This window comes from Aythya ferina (assembly GCF_964211825.1).
Source record: "Aythya ferina genome assembly, chromosome: 38".
Lineage (NCBI taxonomy): Eukaryota > Metazoa > Chordata > Aves > Anseriformes > Anatidae > Aythya > Aythya ferina.
This window is the reverse complement of record NC_140335.1, coordinates 533-17,394: the sequence shown is the minus strand read 5'-3', so window position 1 is coordinate 17,394 and position 16,862 is coordinate 533. Positions and strand designations below refer to the sequence as shown.

The window sequence follows — 16,862 nt, the reverse complement described above, 5'->3', positions numbered from 1 at the left end:
AGCCCCAAATCTGACATTTTTCACACTTCTTGTTTGGGTTTCACCCAAATCCCTTCAGTTTTGCTCCAAAATCTCCCCAAGCCTTCCTACTCACCAGTTTGGGATCCTTTTTGGGGAGGTTTTTCAACCTGTGCTCATTTTTACCCCTTTTTGCTGCTTTTTGGGAACTTTTGGCTTATTTTCCCTGCTCTGTTCCCCCCACGCCTATGTGTCAGGTTTTAGCCCCAAATTTGAGGTGTTTAACCAAGTTTTCACAAATTAGTGTGCGTTTTGGTGTGCCCTGAGCCTCCTTGCTACGAATTTGGGGTGTTTGGGGAAAGATTTGGATAAAAACACCTCAAAATGTGGGTGTTTGGGGGAAAAATTGGTTAAAAAATGTCATTTTGGGATCAATGTTGCTTTGGGGGTCCAGCCCTCATCCCCAGTTACCACTATGGGATCCCCAAAACTTCTCTGTCCTCATAGCACCGCCCCCAATGCCTCCCAACCCTACCCAAAAACGCCCTTTTTCAGCCCAAAATCATCACCCACTGTTCTGGTGTCACTGGGGCCTTGCGGTGCCCCCACAAGGCCCCAGAGCCCTTTTTGGGCTTGGAAGTGACAGTTTAGGGCACAAGTGGGGAACGTCACCCACACCACTTTGCTCTGAGGGAACATTTGGGCTTAAAGGTGACCAAAAAGTGCCCAAAATCCCAGAAATTAACCCCAAAACAACTCAGCCCTCGCTGTGAGCTGCTCCTGCACGCTCTGGATCGAGTAAGAAAAGTTTTCACCCCCAAATCCCGGACAGCTTCCTTTCAGGCCTTTTTTTCCACAAATTTCATCCCCACGAGCACCAAAATCCCCCCAATTTCCCCCAAACCCATGCCTGCTGCGCTGGGGCCGCTTTTCCTTATTTCCCTTTTTCCCCACCCAAAAAACAACCCCGCGAGGAGACATTTGGAACTCCCCCAGATACCCCCTCACCGCCCCAAACCCCCGGGAATCCCAATTTCGCTCGAAATCCCCTCAAAAACCCTCTCCCCCCCCCTCCTCTCTATGATCCCAGCGGGCGGCTAGAGCGCCCACCCCCCCCCCCGCGTCCCCTCTAGGCGCCGTCTCTATGGCCGGCCGGAAGTGACGTCAGCGCGCAAGCAGCGGCGGCAGCGGCCTGAGGCGGGAGCGGCGGCGGGGAGGTGAGGGGGGGGGGAGGGAGGGTCACGTGTCCCCCCCCGCCCCCCCCCGTGACCCCCCCTTGACCCCGTGACCCCCCCGTGACCCTCGTGACCCCCCCGGGTCCCCCCCCGCCGTCCCCGTCCCCCCCCCGCCCCCAACCGGCCCCTCCCGGTGCCCCTCCCCCCCCCCTTGCCCCCCTCCCCCCCCGTTTCACCCCCCCCTCCCCCCCCCGGTGCCCCCCCCTCCCCCCTTTGCCCCCCCCACTGTCCCCACGCCCCCCCCAAAGCCCCCCGGCTCCCCCACGCCCCCCCCAAATGTCCCCATTCACCCCCCACCCCCTGTCCCCTCCCCCTCCCCCCGCCCTATTACATTTGGGTGACCCCCCCCAAATCCCCCCAACCCCCCCTGATCCCCCCCACGCCTCCCCCTGACCCCCCCCACGCCCCCCTGACCCCCCCTTGACCCCCCCACACCCCCTTTGACCCCCCCGACCCCCCCATGCCCCCCCCAACCATCCCCATTCCCCACCCATCCCCTTCTCCCCCCCATTCCCCCCCCACCCCATTACATCCGTGCGCCCCCCCCACGGCCCCCCCTTGACCCCTGACCCCCCCCGACCCCCCTTTGACCCCCCTTTGACCCCCCCGTGCCCCCCCAAACGTCCCCATTCCCCACCCATCCCCCTGTCTCCCCCCAGTCTCTCCCACCCCATTACATTTGGGTGACCCCCCCGGCCCCCCCTTTCCCCCTACACCCCCCCCGACCCCCCCACGTCCCCCTGACCCCCCCTGACCCCCCCAGCCCCCCCTGACCCCCCCGTGCCCCCCCCAACCATCCCCATTCCCCCCCCCACCCCCTGTCCCCCCCCTTCCCCATGCCCCATTACATTTGGGTGACCCCCCCCTTGACCCCTGACCCCCCCACGCCCCCCTTTGACCCCCCCTGACCCCCCCCGTGACCGCCCCGTGCCCCCCCCCCAGGCGCGATGTCCTCGACGTCGCAGAAGCACCGCGACTTCGTGGCGGAGCCGATGGGCGAGAAACCGGTGGGGACCCTGGCCGGGATCGGGGACGTCCTGGGCAAGAAGCTGGAGGAGAAGGGCTTCGACAAGGTGGGGGGGGGATTTGGGGGGGCTGGGGGGGGTTTAGAGGGGATTTGGGGGGGGCTGGGGGGGTTTGGGGGCGTTTGGGGGAGATTTGGGGGGGATTTGGGGGCGTTTGGGGGGGATTTGGGGGGAGTTGGGGACACTGGAGGGGCATTTGGGGGGGCTTTGGGGATGCTTGGGGGGGACTGGGGGGGTTTGGGGGGGTTTGGGGGGGATTTGGGGGGGCTTGGGGGAGACTTGGGGGCATTTGGGGGGGTTTTGGGGGGGATTTGGGGGGGTTTGGGGACCCTGGCCGGGATCGGGGACGTCCTGGGCAAGAAGCTGGAGGAGAAGGGCTTCGACAAGGTGGGGGGGGGATTGGGGGGGCTGGGGGGGGTTTAGAGGGGATTTGGGGGGGATTTGGGGACATTTGGGGGCGTTTGGGGGGCATTTGGGGGCGTTTGGGGGGGATTTGGGGGGGATTTGGGGACACCAGGGGGGGATTTGGGGGCGTTTGGGGGGGATTTGGGGACATCAAGGGGGCATTTAGGGGGAATTTGGGGGGATTTGGGGGGGTTTGGGGGAGATTTGGGAGGGTTTGGGGGGGATTTGGGGACATTTTGGGGGGGGTTACAGACACCGGGGGGGCATTTGGGGACGTTTAGGGGGGATTTGGGGACATTTAGGGGAGTTTTGGGGGGGATTTGGGGGGGTTTGGGGTGGATTTGGGGACATCAAGGAGACATTTGGGGGGGATTTGGGGGGGTTAGGGGGGGCTGGGGGGGATTTGGGGACATTTAGGGGGGATTTGGGGGGGCTGGGGGCATTTGGAGGGGGATTTGGGGGCGTTTGGGGGGGATTTGGGGGAGATTTGGGGGCAGTTGGGGACACTGGAGGGGCATTTGGGGGGGTTTGGGGATGTTTGGGGGGGGCTGGGGGGGGTTTGGGGGGGATTTGGGGACACCAAGAGGGGATTTGGGGGGGTTTGGGGGCATTTGGGGGGGATTTGGGGACATTTGGGGACCCCAGGGGCAGCCACATCCCAAAAAAGGGCTCTGTGGGGCTATGGGGTCGGGATGTTTGGGGGCACTTTTAGGGCTTTTGGGGCACTTTTGGGGCACTTTTGGGGCTTTAGGTGCCCCCTTATGAACATGGGCACATCCCTATATCCCCGTGGCCATTTTGGGGCCATTTGGGGCCATTTTTGGGGGTCTCCAGGGAACCAGATCCCATAAAAGGCCTTTGGGGAGATATAGGGTCAGGGTCTTTAGGGGCACTTTTGGGGCTTTTGGGGCACCTTTAGGGCTTCGGGGGTGGTTCTTAGGGACACAGGAGGGTTCTTTGGGGACATGGAGCCATTTTGGGACATTTTTGGGGTCTCCAGGGGACCACATCCCATAAAAGGACTTTGGGGAGATATAGGGTCAGGGTCTTTAGAGTCACTTTTGGGGCACTTTTGGAGCTTTAAGGGGATCCTTGTGGACATGGGCACATCCCTGTATCCCTGTGGCCATTTCGGGGCCATTTGGGGCCATTTTTGGGGTCTCCAGGGGACCACATCCCAAAAAATGGTTCTGTGGGGCTATGGGGTCGGGATGTTTGGGGGCACTTTTAGGGCTTTGGGGGCACTTTTGGGGACAGGGATGGTGGCATTGGGACCCGGGGGGGTTGTTTGGGGACATTTTTGAGGTATTGGGGGACATTTGGGGTCATTTAGGGACCACATCCCATAAAAGGACTTCGGGGAGATATAGGGTCAGGGTCATTAGGGGCACTTTTAGGGCTTTTGGGGCACTTTTGGGGCACTTTTAGGGCTTTAGGTGCCCCCTTGTGAACACAGGCACATCCCTATATCCCCGTGGCCATTTCGGGGCCGTTCGGGACCGTTTTGGGGTCGTTTTTGGGGTTTTTTTCCAGGCGTACGTGGTGCTGGGGCAGTTCCTGGTGCTGAAGAAGGACGAGGAGCTGTTCCGCGAGTGGCTGCGCGACGCCTGCGGGGCCAACGCCAAGCAGAGCCGCGACTGCTCCGGCTGCCTGCGAGAGTGGTGCGACGCCTTCCTCTGAGGGAACCCCAAATCCGCCCCAAATCCACCCCCCGAGATCCCAAATCCACCCCTGGGATCCCAAAAACCACCCCCCGGATCCCAAAAGCCACCCCTGGGGTCACAAAAACCGCCCCTGGCACCCCAAAAGGCACTGCCAGGGTCACAAATTCACCGCTGTGCCCCAAATCCCGTTCACAAACCCCATACCTGTGTCCCAAACCCCATATCTCTGGCCCCAAATCCACCCCCCGGATCCCAAAACCACCCCCGGGATCCCAAAAACCACCCCTGGGATCCCAAAAGCCACCCCTGGGGTCACAAAAACCACCCCCGGGGGCACAAATCCAGCCTCCTGTCCCAAATCCCGTTCACAAACTCCATACCTGTGTCCCAAACCCCATATCTCTGGCCCCAAATCCACCCCCCGGATCCCAAAACCACCCCCGGGATCCCAAAAACCACCCCCGGGGGCATAAAAATCACCCCTGGGGTCACAAATCCACCACTCTGTCCCAAATCCCATCCACAAACCCCATACCTGTGGCCCCAAATCGACTCCCAGGACCCCAAAAACCACCCCCAGGGTCCCAAAAAGCGCTCCCAGGGTCCCAAATCCACCCCTGGGATCCCAAAAACCACCCCCAGCACCCCAAAAACCGCCCCTGGGGGCACAAATCCAGCCTCCTGTCCCAAATCCCGTTCACAAACCCCATACTTCTGGCCCCAAATCCACTCCCAGGACCCCAAAACCAACCCCAGGGTCCCAAATCCACCCCTGGGATCCCAAAAACCACCCCCGGGATCCCCAAAATCACCCCTGGGGTCCCAAAAACCGCCCCCGGCACCCCAAAAGCCACCGCCAGGGTCACAAATTCACCGCTGTGCCCCAAATCCTATCCCCAAATCCTATACCTGTGGCCCCAAATCCACTCCCAGGACCCCAAAAACCATCCCCAGGGTCCCCAAAACCTCTCCCAGGGTCCCAAGTCCATCCCCAGGATCCCAAAAACCACCCTCAGGATCCCAAAATCCACCCCCGGGATCCCAAATCCACCCCCGGGATCCCCAAACCCACCCCTGGCACCCCAAAATCTGCTCCCAGGGTCCCAAAAACCACCCCTGGGGCCGCAGACCCCGTCCCCGTGTCCCCAAACTGCCCCCCAGGACCCCAAATCCCATCCCCGGGGCCCCAAATCCTATCCCCGGGGCCCCAAAACCCACCCCAAGCCCCCAAATCCCACCCAAATGGCCCCAAAACGCCCCCCTGGGACCCCAAATCCCGACCCCTTTCCCCTTGGGGTTGCTGCCACCGACCCCAAACCCCAACCCCAAATGGGCTGGGGGGGCCCCAAGTCGATTTGGGGGTGCTGGGGGGGGGTTTGGGGTCCCAAAATTGGGCCCCGGGACCCCAAAAACGGCCTGGGGGGTCCCAAATGTGGCTTTAGGGGCTTGAAATGGGATTTAGGGTCCTGGAAATGGCTTTGGGGGCCCAGAATTGGGCTCTGGGACCCCAAAATCAATTTGGGGGGTCCCGAAATTGCTTTTAGGGTCTTGAAGTTGGTTTTAGGGTCCCCAATTTGGGCTCTGGGGACGTAAAATTGGGCTCTGGGGCCCCAAAATTCGGGCTGGGGGGGGGTCCCAAATTTGGGGGGGTCCCAAAATTGTTTTTAGGGTTTTGGGGTTGGCTTTGGGGTCCCAAAGTTGGGCTCCGGGACCCCAAAATCAGTCCGGGGGGGTCCCGAAATTGCTTTTAGGGTCTTGAAGTTGCTTTTAGGGTCGCCAAATTGGGCTCTGGGGCCTCAAAATGGGGCTGGGAGACCCCAAAATCCCCTTGGGGGACCCCAAAAACCCCTTGGGGGACCCCAAAGTCAGCCCAGGGGGGGGCTTTGGGGTCCCCAAATTGCTTTTGGGGTCCCGAAATGGATTTTGGGGTCCTGACGTTGGCTTTGGGGTCCCCAAATTGGCCTGGGGGGCCCTGAAATTGCCTTTGGGGTCCCAAATTCGGCTTTGGGGTCCCCAAAAATGCCCCGGGGACCCCAATCCCCCCCCCCCAGGTCCCGCTGCCCCCTGTGGGGTCTCTTTTGGGGTCACCGCCCCCCCCCCCCATCGCGAATTTGTTTGTAAAAGGGTTTTTCTAAGAAATAAACGTTTGCTGTGTTGGAGCCTGGGGGGTTTTGGGGTCGTGGGGGGGGATTTGGGGTCTGGGGGGGGGGGAATTTGGGGTCATGGGGGGGAATTTGGGGTTTTGGGGGGGAATTTGGGGTCATGGGGGTCTCTTGGGGGGGATTTGGGGTTTCTTGGGGGGGGATTTGGGGTTATGGGGGGGTTGGGGGCCAGCAGAGCCTGCTGGAGCTGGCACGGGGCTGGGTACGGGGGGGGGACATGGGGGGGGGGGGGTTATGGGGTGGGGGGGGGGCGTGGGGGGGGTCATGGGGGAGGTCATGGGGTGGGGCTGGGGTCTCTTGGGGGGGGATTTGGGGTCTTGGGGTGGGAAAATGGGGTCCTTGGGGGGGATTTTGGGGTCTTATGGGGGGGATTTGGGGTCTCCGTGGGGGGATTTGGGGTTTGGGGGGAGATTTAGGATCCCTCAAGGGGTTTTGGGGTCTCATGGGGGGGATTTTGGGGTCTTATGGGGGGTTTTGGGGTCTCCGGGGGGATTTGGGGTCCTTGGGGGGGGGGGATTTGGGGTCTTATTTGGGGGTTTTGGGGTCCTTGGGGGGGATTTTGGGGTCTTTTTGGGGTGTTTTGGGGTTCCTGGGAGGGATGTGGGGTCTTTTGGGGGGGTTTTGGGGTCTTCTGGGCGGATTTTGGGTTCATTTTGTGGGGTTTTGGTGCTTCTGGGCGGGGCGGGGCCAGCCCGGAGTCCTCCAGAGCAGTCGTTGGGGTCCTCCAGCTGGCGGCGCGGAGCGGCGCTTCCGGTTCCGGCCGTGGGCGTTTCCGGTTCCGGTCCCGGCGTTATGGCGGCGCCCCCCCCCAGCCCCAAGGCTCTGTTCGCCGCCTGGCTCCGGGAGTGGCGGCGGCGGCAGCGGGAGCGCGGCGGGGATGGGCGGGGCTACGACAGGGTGGGGGCGGGGCTAGGGGAAGGGGGCGGGGCTATGGGGTACTGGGGGTGGGGTTATGGGGCCAGGGGGAGGGGCTATGTGGTCATGGGGAGGGCCTACAGCAGGGTGGGGGAGGGGTTAATGGGGCAGGGGGCGGGGTTATGGGGAGAGGGCGGGGCTATGGGGCTGGGGGCGGGGCTATGGGGTCATGGGGCGGGGTTATAGGGAAGGGGGCGTGGTGATGGAGTCAGGGGGAGGGGTTATGGGGGCAGGGGATGGGCCTATGACGGTGGGGGTGGGGTCAGGGGGAGGGGGCGGGGCTATGACACGGTGGGGGCGGGGCCAGGGGAAGGGGCGGGGCTATGGTGTCCTGGGGGTGGGGTTATAGGGAAGGGGGCGGGGTTATGGGGCCTTGGGAGGGCCTAAGGTAGGGTGGGGGAGGGGTTATGGGGCTGGGGGGCGGAGCCAGGGGGCGGGGCTATGGGGTCCTGGGGGTGGGGTCATGGGGGCGGGGTTATAGGGAAGGGGGTGGGGTTATGGGGCAGGGGGAGGGGTTATGGGGGCAGGAGATGGGCCTATGACAGGGTAGGGGCGGGGTCAGGGGGAGGGGGCGGGGCTACGACAGGCTGTGGGCGGGTCCAGGGGCTAGGGGGCGGGGTTATAGGGAAGAGGGCGGGGTTATGGGGCAGGGGATTATAGGGTTATGGGGTTATTGGGGTTACTGGGGCTGGGGGCTATGGGGTGACTGGGCCATGGGGTTATTGGGGTTATGGGGCTGGGGGTTGTGGGGTTATGGGGTTAGGGGGTTATTGGGGTTTTGGGGTAATTGGGGTTGTGGGGTGATAGGGTTATTAGGGTTATATGGGTTATGGGGTTACTGGGGTTCTGGGGCCGGGGGTTGTGGGGTTATGGGGCTTTGGGGTCATTGGGCTTATGGGGTTTGGGGGTTATTGGGGTTACTGGGGTTATAGGGTTATGGGGCTGGGGGTTATGGGGTTATGGGGTTATGGGGTCATTGGGCTTATGGGGTTGTTGGGGTTATCTGGGTTATGAGCCTATAGGTTACTGGGGTTATTGGGGCTGTGTTGTTTTGGGTTTATTGGGCTTGTGGTGTTTTGGGGTTGTGTTATTTTGGGGTTTTGGGGCTGTGTTGTTTTTGGGGTTATTGGGGCTGTGTTATTTTGGGATTTTGGGGCTGTGTTGTTTTAGGGCTGTGTTGTTTGGGTTTTGGGGCTGTATTATTTTGGGGTTTTGGGGCCGTGTTATTTTGGGTTTGGGGCTGTATTATTTTAGGGTTTTGGGGCTGTGTTATTTTGGATTTTGGGGTTGTTTTTGGGGTTCCGTTCCTGACCCTTTCCCCCCCCCCAGGCGCTGCGCTCGCTGTCCCTGTACCCCCTGCGGCTGCGCTCGGGCCGGGACCTGGCCCTGCTGCGACATTTCGGGGCCCGGCTCTGCCAGCGCCTGCACCAGCGCCTGCGGCAGCACCGCGCCGGTGGGCGGGGCCTCGGGGGGTGGGCGGGGCTTGAGAGTGGGCGGGGCCTCGGGGTGGGCGGGGTTATAGAGGTGGGAGGGGTTATGGGGGTGGGAGGGGTTACAGGAGGGGTTGTGGAAGGGCAGAGCCCAGGGAGCTGCTGGGGGAGGTGGGCGGGGCCTCGGGGTGGGCGGGGCCTGAAGTGGGCGGGGCTTGAGAGTGGGCGGGGTTACAGGGTTGGGAGGGGGTTGGGAGGGCAGAGCCCAGGGAGGCACAGGGAGGCACTGGAGGAGCTGGGCGGGGCTTCCGGATAAAGTGGGCGGGGCCTGGGGTGGGCGGGGCTTGAGAGTGGGCGGAGTTACAGGGGTGGGAGGGGTTACAGGGGGGTGGGGCGGGCTGGGGAGGGCAGAGCCCAGGGAGCAGCTGGGGGAGGTGGGCGGAGCCTCAGGGTGGTGGGAGGGGCTTAGAGGAGGGCGTGGTCTCGGTGGGTGGAGCCTGGATGGGCGGGGCTTCAGGGGGTAGGTGAGGGCTTGGAGGAAGCCCAGGGAGCAGCTGGGGGTGGGCGGGGCCTCAGGGTGGAGTGGGAGGGGTCTAAAAGTGGGCGTGGCCTTTTGGTGGGTGGGGCTTCAGGATGGGCATGGTCTAAAAGTGGGTGTGCCTGTGGGAGTGGGCGGGGCTTTTAGGGAGCAGTGATGTGGGAGTGGCCCTAGGAAAGAGAGTAGAGCTCATTTGCATACTCATTTGCATACAAGTATACATTGGTATATGGCTTACTGATTTGTGTGTTATTTGCATGCTCATTTGCATGCAATTTGCATATTAACCCCATGTGCCCCTCCCCCAGCTCTCGGCCTCCCCCCCAGCCCCTCCTCGGACCGAGCGCCCCCTGGGAGCCCCCCGGCCCCGCCCCCTGTGAGTGTCACGTGACGGGGAGGCGTGGCATGAGGAAGGAGGAGGGGGGCGTGGCCTCACAAGCCCCGCCCTCCTCCCATTTAAGCCCCGCCCCCGCGGCGAGTACCGGCCCCGCCCCCGCTCCGCCCCCCACGCCCTCCTCTTGGCGCTGCTCAGGGTGAGTGTGGGCGGGGCCTGGCGCGGAGGGGGTGGGGCTAAACCCACATAGCCACGCCCCCTCACCCTTTAGCCCTGCCCACAGAGCCCGGAGCCCCTCCCAGAGGCGGAGCTTCTGCGCCAGGCCCAGCCCCTCTGCGACGCCCCCCTGACCCCGGTGAGCCCCCCCCAAAATTAGGGTGACCTTTAGTGACCTTTGGTGACCCCAGGGTGACCCTTAGTGACCCCAGGGTGACCTCTGGTGACCTCTGGTGACCTTTGGTGACCCCAGGGTGACCTTTGGTGACCCCAGGGTGAGCTCTGGTGACCTTTAGTGACCTTTGGTGACCCCAGAGTGACCTTTGGTGACCTCTGGTGACCTTGGGTGACCTTTGGTAACCCCAGGGTGACCCCAGGGTGACCTTTAGTGACCCCAGGGTGACCTCTGGTGACCCCAGGGTGACCCTTAGTGACCCCAGGGTGACCTCTGGTGACCCCAGGGTGACCTCTGGTGACCTCTGGTGACCCCAGGGTGACCCTTGGTGACCCCAGGGTGACCTTGGGTGACCCTTGGTGACCTTTGGTGACCCCAGGGTGACCTCTGGTGACCCCAGGGTGACCCCAGGGTGACCTTTGGTGACCTCTGGTGACCTTTGACCCCCCCCTCCCCACAGGGGGCGCCCCGGGGGGGGGCTCTGGGGGGCCTCATCCGCAGGGACCTGGTGCAGAGGAGCGGCCGCCCCCCCCGGTAGGGATCTGGGGGGGGTGGGGGGGGGAATTTTGGGGGTGGGGGGGGTGAGGGGGGGGCTGGGGGGGGGGGCTTGGGGGGGGGGGCGTGGGGGGGAAATGGGGGGGGTAAAAGGTGCGGAGGGGGGGGAATTGGGGGTGTGGGGGGGCAAATTGGGGGGGTTCTTGGGGGTGGGGGGGGGCAATGGGGGGGGCTGTGGGGGGTGGGGGGGGATTTGGGGGGGGTCCTTGGGGTGGGGGGGGGGCAAAGGGGGGGGGTCTTTGGGGGGGGGGCAAAAAGGGGGGCTTGGGGGGGCAATGGGGGGGGAGGATCCATTGGGGGTGGCAATGGGGGAGGGGCCATAAGGGGGAGGGGCTAAAGGGGGGGGTCAGGGGGCGTGGCCAAGGGGGGGGGGCAGCCCCCAGTGCCCCCCTGACCCCCCCCCCCCCTCTTTTTGCCCCCCCCCCCCCAGCTGCTCGCTGACCCCCCGTGGCCGCCTCCTGGCCCAGCGATTGGCTGATGCCTGTGAAGCCCCGCCCCTTGAAGCCCCGCCCCTTGAAGCCACACCCCTTGAAGCCACGCCCACTGAAGGCCCCGCCCACGAAGGCCCCGCCCCCGCCGCGGGGGGGGCGATCGAGGAGGACCCCGCAGTGAGTGGGGGGGGGGGGGGGGGGCAGGGTCATGACCCCCTTTGGGGGGGGGTCACGTGACCCTGGGAGGGGTCACTTGGCCTGGGGGGGGGTCACCTGGCCCTGGGGGGGGGGTCATGTGACCCTGGGGGGGGGGTCACGTGACCCTCGTGTCCCCCCCCCAGGGCCGAATTCGAGCTGCAGCCGGGGGCCTTCTCGGTGCTGCTCTGCGCCGACGTCACCGAGGGCACCGGGTGAGGGGGCGGGGCACGGGACAAGGGGGGGGGGTCACGGTCCCGGGGGGGGGTCACGGCCCTGTCCCTGTCCCCCCCAAATGTCCCCAACCCCCCCCAACCCCCCCCCCAGGGACCCTAACCCCATTGATGCCCCCCCCAGTGCCCCCCAAATGCCCCCACCCCCCTCAATGCCCCCATTAACGCCCCCCCCCATGTCCCCCAAATGCCCCCCAATGCCCCCCCAATGCCCCCCCCCAATGCCCCCAACCCCCCCCATGTCCCCCAAATGCCCCCTCCCGATGTCCCCACCCCCCCCCCAGTGCCCCCACCCCCCCCAGCCCCCCCCAAATGCCCCCCCCAATGCCCCCAACCCCCCCCAATACCCCCATTAACGCCCCCCCGATGCCCCCAACCCCCCCCCCATGTCCCCCCCAATGCCCCCTCCCGATGTCCCCATCCCCCCCCCGATGTCCCCACCCCCCCCAGTGCCCCCATTAATGCCCCCCCATGCCCCCAACCCCCCCCATGCCCCCCCAAATGCCCCCTCCCGATGTCCCCATCCTCCCCCCAATGCCCCCGCCCCCCCCAATGCCCCCCCAGTGCCCCCCCCATGCCCCCAACCCCCCCAATACCCCCATTAACGCCCCCCCGATGCCCCCAACCCCCCCCATGTCCCCCCCAATGCCCCCTCCCGATGTCCCCATCCCCCCCCCGATGTCCCCACCCCCCCCCAGTGCCCCCACCCCCCCCGTACCCCCCCTGACGCCCCCCGTGCCCCCCCCCAGGGCCCGGTTCCCGGGGGGGGGCCGTCCCCCAGCTGCGCCTCCTGGGGGTGCCCCTGGAGCTGCGGCGCCTGCCCCTGGGAGACTTCCTCTGGGTGGCCCGCGAGACGGCCCCGCCCCCAGGTGGGAGGGGCTTAGGGGGTGGGCGGGGCCGAGGGGTGGGCGGGGCCAAAGGGTGGGAGGGGCCTCGGGGTGGGAGGGGCCATGGGGGTGGGGTCATGGGGGGCGAGACCCGGGGCTGGGTGGGAGCCAGGTGGGAAAAAAGGGGGCGGGGCTAGGTGCTGGCCACGCCCACGTGGGGCAGAGTGGGTGGGGCTTCTGGTGGGAGGGGCTTCGGGTGGGAGGAGACTCGGGGAGGGGGCGGGGCCATAGGAATGGGGTCATGGGAGGCAAGACCCGGGGCTGGGTGGGAGCCAGATGGAAATAAGGGGGGCGGGGCTACGTGCTGACCACGCCCACAATTGGTGAAAGTGGGCGTGGCCTAGGGTGGGCGTGGCTTTGCGGTGGGCGGGGGTCTCGGGGGCAGGGCCATGGGGTGGGGTCATGGGGGTGGGGCCCAGGGCTGGGTGGGAGCTGGGGGGAAGGAAAGGGGCGGGGCTAGGTGCTGGCCACACCCCCTGGATGGGATAAGTGGGCGTGGTCACGATGGGGGCGTGGTTTCAGTTACGAGGGGGCGTGGCCCGATTCTGGGTGGGGCCACACAGCTGGGGGTGGAGGGAAAGGGTGGGGGGGGACCAAGTGCTGGCCACGCCCCCTTGGAGGTGGGCGGGGCCATGGCTGGGCGCTGACCACACCCCACTGGAGGGCTGGCCACGCCCCCTCCGGTGGTGGTGGGCGGGGCTAGATCCTGACCACGCCCCCCACATGATTAGAGGGTGGTGTTTGGCCACGCCCCTTAGCTGCTGGGGGCGGGGCGAGGCTGGGGGCGGGGCCAGTGAACTGGGGGCAGGGCTAAGCGGTGGCCACGCCCCCAGGGCGCCGCCCCCGGGAGCTGGTGCTGGACGTGGTGGTGGAGCGGAAAACGGGGGCGGACCTGGGGGGGAGCCTCTGCGACGGGAGGTACCAGGAGAGCAGAAGGTCGGCACTGGGAGCACTGGGAGGGACTGGGGGGGCACTGGGAGGGGACTGGGAGGGGCTGGGGGGGAACTGGGAGGGACTGGGAGGGGCACTGGGAGGGGCTGGGGGGGCTGGGAGGGACTGGGAGGGGACTGGGAAGGGTTTGGGAGGGGCTGGGGGGGGACTGGGAGGGGGATTGAGGGGGACTGGGAGGGACTGGGGGGGACTGGGAGGGACTGGGAGGGGGACTGGGAGGGGGATTGAGGGGGACTGGGAGGGACTGGGAGGGCACTGGGAGGGGCTGGGGGGGCACTGGGAAGGACTGGGAGGGGACTGGGAGGGGCTGGGAGGCGGGTGGGGGTCATGTGGGGGCACTGGGATGGGATTGGGAGGGACTGGGGGGGGGACAGGAGCACTGGGAGGAGCACTGGGGGTTACTGGGAGGGCACTGGGAGTACTGGGTGTTACTGGGGGGTTACTGGGGGGGTACTGTGGGTTACTGGGAGGTTACTGGGAGGGCACTGGGAGTACTGGGAATTACTGGGGTCAGTGGGGGGTTACTGGGAGTTACTGGAGTTACTGGAGGGTTACTGGGTATTACTGGGGGGGTTACTGGGCGGGCACTGGGTGTTACTGGGAGTTACTGGGAGTTACTGGAGGGTTACTGGGAGTTACTGGGGGTTACTGGGGGGGGTCGCCGTGCGTCTGACTGGTCCCAGTGCTCCCAGTTCCGGCTGCGGCGCTGCGGGCTGCGTTTCCCAGTGCTGCTGCTGGAGGCGCTGGGGGGGGGGCACCGGGCGCTGCCCCTGCACAGCCTGAAGCAGGCGGCCGCCAGCACCCAGGTACCGGGACCCCCCCCCAAAAAACACCCCCCCCCGGGACCCCTCCCCAAAAAAACACCCCCCCCCAGGACCCCCCCCCAAAAAAAACCCCGGACCCCCCCCAAAAAAAAAACCCACCCGGGACCCCCCCCCCCCCCCCAAAAAAACCCCCCCTGGGACCCCTCCCCTAAAATGGGACCCCCCCAGGAACTCCCCCCCAAAACCCCCCCCCCCCCCCCCGGGACCCCCCCCCCCAAAAAAAAACCACCCCCCGGGACCCCCCCCCCAAAAAAAACCACCCCCGGGACCCCCCCCCCCCCAAAAAAAGCCCCCTGGGACCCCTCCCTAAAATGGGACCCCCCCGGGACCCCCCCTCAAAAAAAAACAAAAAACCGGGACCCCCCCCCCCAAAAAAACACCCCCGGGACCCCCCCCAAAAAAAAACCCCAGGACACCCCCGGGACCCCTCCCCAAAATGGGACCCCCCCAGGACCCCCCAGTTCCCCTGGGACCCCCCCCCGGGACCCCATAAACTTCTGGGACCCCCTCACGCATGGGACCCCCCCCAAAAAAAAACAGCCCCGGGACCCCCCCCCCCAAAAAAAAAAAACAAACAAAAAAAAACCCGGGATCCCCCCCAAAAAAAAACACCCCCCCGGGACCCCTCCCAAAATGGGACCCCCCCCCCCAAAAAACACCCCCAGGGACCCCCCCCCCAAACCCCCTCCCCCCCCGGACCCCCCCGGGACCCCCCCCAAAAAAACACCCCCCCGGGACACCCCCCCAAAATGGGACCCCCCGGGACCCCTCCCGAAAATGGGATCCCCCCAGGACCCCCCCCCAAAAAAAAATCCCCCCGGGACCCCCCCCAAAAAAAAAAAAAAAACCGGGACCCCCCCCCCCAAAAAAAAGCCTCCCGGGACCCCTCCCTAAAATGGGACCCCCCCGGGACCCCTCCCCCAAAAAACCCCTCCCGGACCCCCCCCCCCGGGACCCCTCCCCAAAATGGGACCCCCCCCAGGACCTCCCCAGGAACCCCCTGGGGGTTCTTTGGGGTTTTGGGGTGACATTTGGGGGTTTTGGGGGTGGCGTTTTGGGGATTTGGGGTGACATTTTGGGTTTTGGGGTCACATTTTGGGGTTTCGGGGTCGGGATTTTGGGGTTTCGGGGTTTTGGGGTGACGTTTTGGGGTTTTGGGGTGACATTTTTGGGATCTGGGATCACGTTTTGGGGTTTTGGGGTGACATTTTTGGGATCTGGGATCACGTTTTGGGGTTTTGGGGTGACATTTTTGGGTTTCGGGGTCGGGATTTTGGGTTTCGGGGTCGGGATTTTGAGGTTTTGGGGTTTTGGGGTGACGTTTTGGGGTTTTGGGGTGACATTTTGGATTTTGGGGTGACATTTCGGGGTTTTGGGGTGACGTTTTGGGGTCGGGGGGGTTTTGGGGTGACATTTTGGGGTTTCGGGGTTGGGATTTTGGGGTTTCGGGATCGGGATTTTGGGGTTTTTGGGGTTTCAGGGTGACGTTTCGAGGTTTTGGGGTGACATTTTGGGGTTTTGGGGTGACATTTTGGGGTTTCGGGGTCGGGATTTTGGGGTTTCGGGGTCGGGATTTTGAGGTTTTGGGGTTTTGGGGTGACGTTTTGGGGTTTTGGGGTGACATTTTGGGATTTTGGGGTGACATTTTGGGGTTTTGGGGTGACGTTTTGGGGTCGGGGGGGTTTGGGGTGACATTTTGGGGTTTTGGGGTCACATTTTGGGGTTTTGGGGTGACATTTTGGGGTTTCGGGGTCGGGATTTTGGGGTTTCGGGGTCGGGATTTTGGGGTTTTGGGGTGACATTTTTGGGATCTGGGATCACGTTTTGGGGTTTTGGGGTGACATTTTTGGGTTTCGGGGTCGGGATTTTGGGGTTTCGGGGTCGGGATTTTGAGGTTTTGGGGTTTTGGGGTGACATTTTAGGATTTTGGGGTGACATTTCGGGGTTTTGGGGTGACGTTTTGGGGTCGGGGGGGTTTGGGGTGACATTTTGGGGTTTTGGGGTGACATTTTGGGGTTTTGGGGTCACATTTTGGGGTTTCGGGGTCGGGATTTTGGGGTTTTGGGGTTTCGGGGTGACATTTTGGGGTTTTGGGGTGACGTTTTGGGGTGACATTTTGGGGTTTTAGGGTCAGGGGGGTTTTGGGGTGACATTTTGGGGTTTTGGGGTGACATTTTGGGGTTTCGGGGTCGGGATTTTGGGGTTTTGGGGTTTCGGGGTGACGTTTCGAGGTTTCGGGGTGCCATTTTGGGGTTTCGGGGTGACGTTTGGGGGATTTGGGGTCAGATTTTGGGGTCTTTGCCCCCCCCAGGTGCAGGACGGGATCTTTGTGCGGCGCACGGGGGACCCCCGGGAGACGGCGGCGTACCTGGGGGTGCTGGGGGAGCAGCTGCGGCGCCGATACGGGGTGTGGGCGGGGGGGGGCACCGAAATTTGGGGGGGTCTGGGGGGGTTTGGGGGGGGTTTGGGGTCACTGGGGGGGATTTGGGGTCACTGGGGGGGGATTTGGGGGGGCTTTGGGGTCGTTGGGGGGGGAATGGGGTCATTTGGGGGGGGTTGGGGGGGGATTTGGGGTCATTGGGGGGGATTTGGGGTTACTGGGGGGGGGATTGAGGTAATTTGGGGGGGCTTTGGGGTCATTGGGGGGGATTTGGGGATGTTTGGGGGGGGCTGGGGGGGGATTTGGGGACATTTTGAGGGGATTGGGGTCATTTTGGGGGGGGGTTTGG

At 64.4% G+C, this 16,862-nt stretch overlaps 2 protein-coding genes across 2 annotated transcripts; both read left to right on the top strand.

Moving 5' to 3' along the window:
- The first annotated feature begins 1,077 nt into the window (after positions 1-1,077).
- BANF1 (barrier to autointegration nuclear assembly factor 1) lies at positions 1,078-6,446 on the top strand. The gene is made up of 3 exons (XM_084502385.1): positions 1,078-1,175; positions 2,136-2,266; positions 4,157-6,446. The coding sequence occupies exons 2-3, from the start codon at positions 2,141-2,143 to the stop codon at positions 4,301-4,303; spliced, it is 273 nt and encodes a 90-aa protein (XP_084358511.1). The 5' UTR covers positions 1,078-1,175; positions 2,136-2,140; the 3' UTR covers positions 4,304-6,446.
- A 782-nt stretch (positions 6,447-7,228) lies between these two features.
- On the top strand, positions 7,229-16,540 carry MUS81 (MUS81 structure-specific endonuclease subunit; the record flags this gene model as incomplete). The annotated part of the gene is given in 13 exon segments (XM_084502386.1): positions 7,229-7,346; positions 8,694-8,817; positions 9,641-9,708; positions 9,794-9,865; positions 9,950-10,021; positions 10,518-10,591; positions 11,043-11,220; positions 11,385-11,466; positions 12,221-12,340; positions 13,192-13,283; positions 13,286-13,294; positions 14,002-14,115; positions 16,445-16,540. Coding segments are annotated over 13 exon segments (1,206 nt in total), but the record flags the coding sequence as incomplete, so codon positions are not given.
- Positions 16,541-16,862: the final 322 nt, after the last annotated feature.

Coding starts and splice junctions, on each gene's coding strand:
- BANF1 (XM_084502385.1), top strand. CDS start 2,141: ATGTCCTCGACGTCGCAGAAGCACCGCGACTTCGTGGCGGAGCCGATG. Junction 2,267..4,156: donor AGGAGAAGGGCTTCGACAAG/GTGGGGGGGGGA, acceptor GTTTTTTTCCAG/GCGTACGTGGTGCTGGGGCA.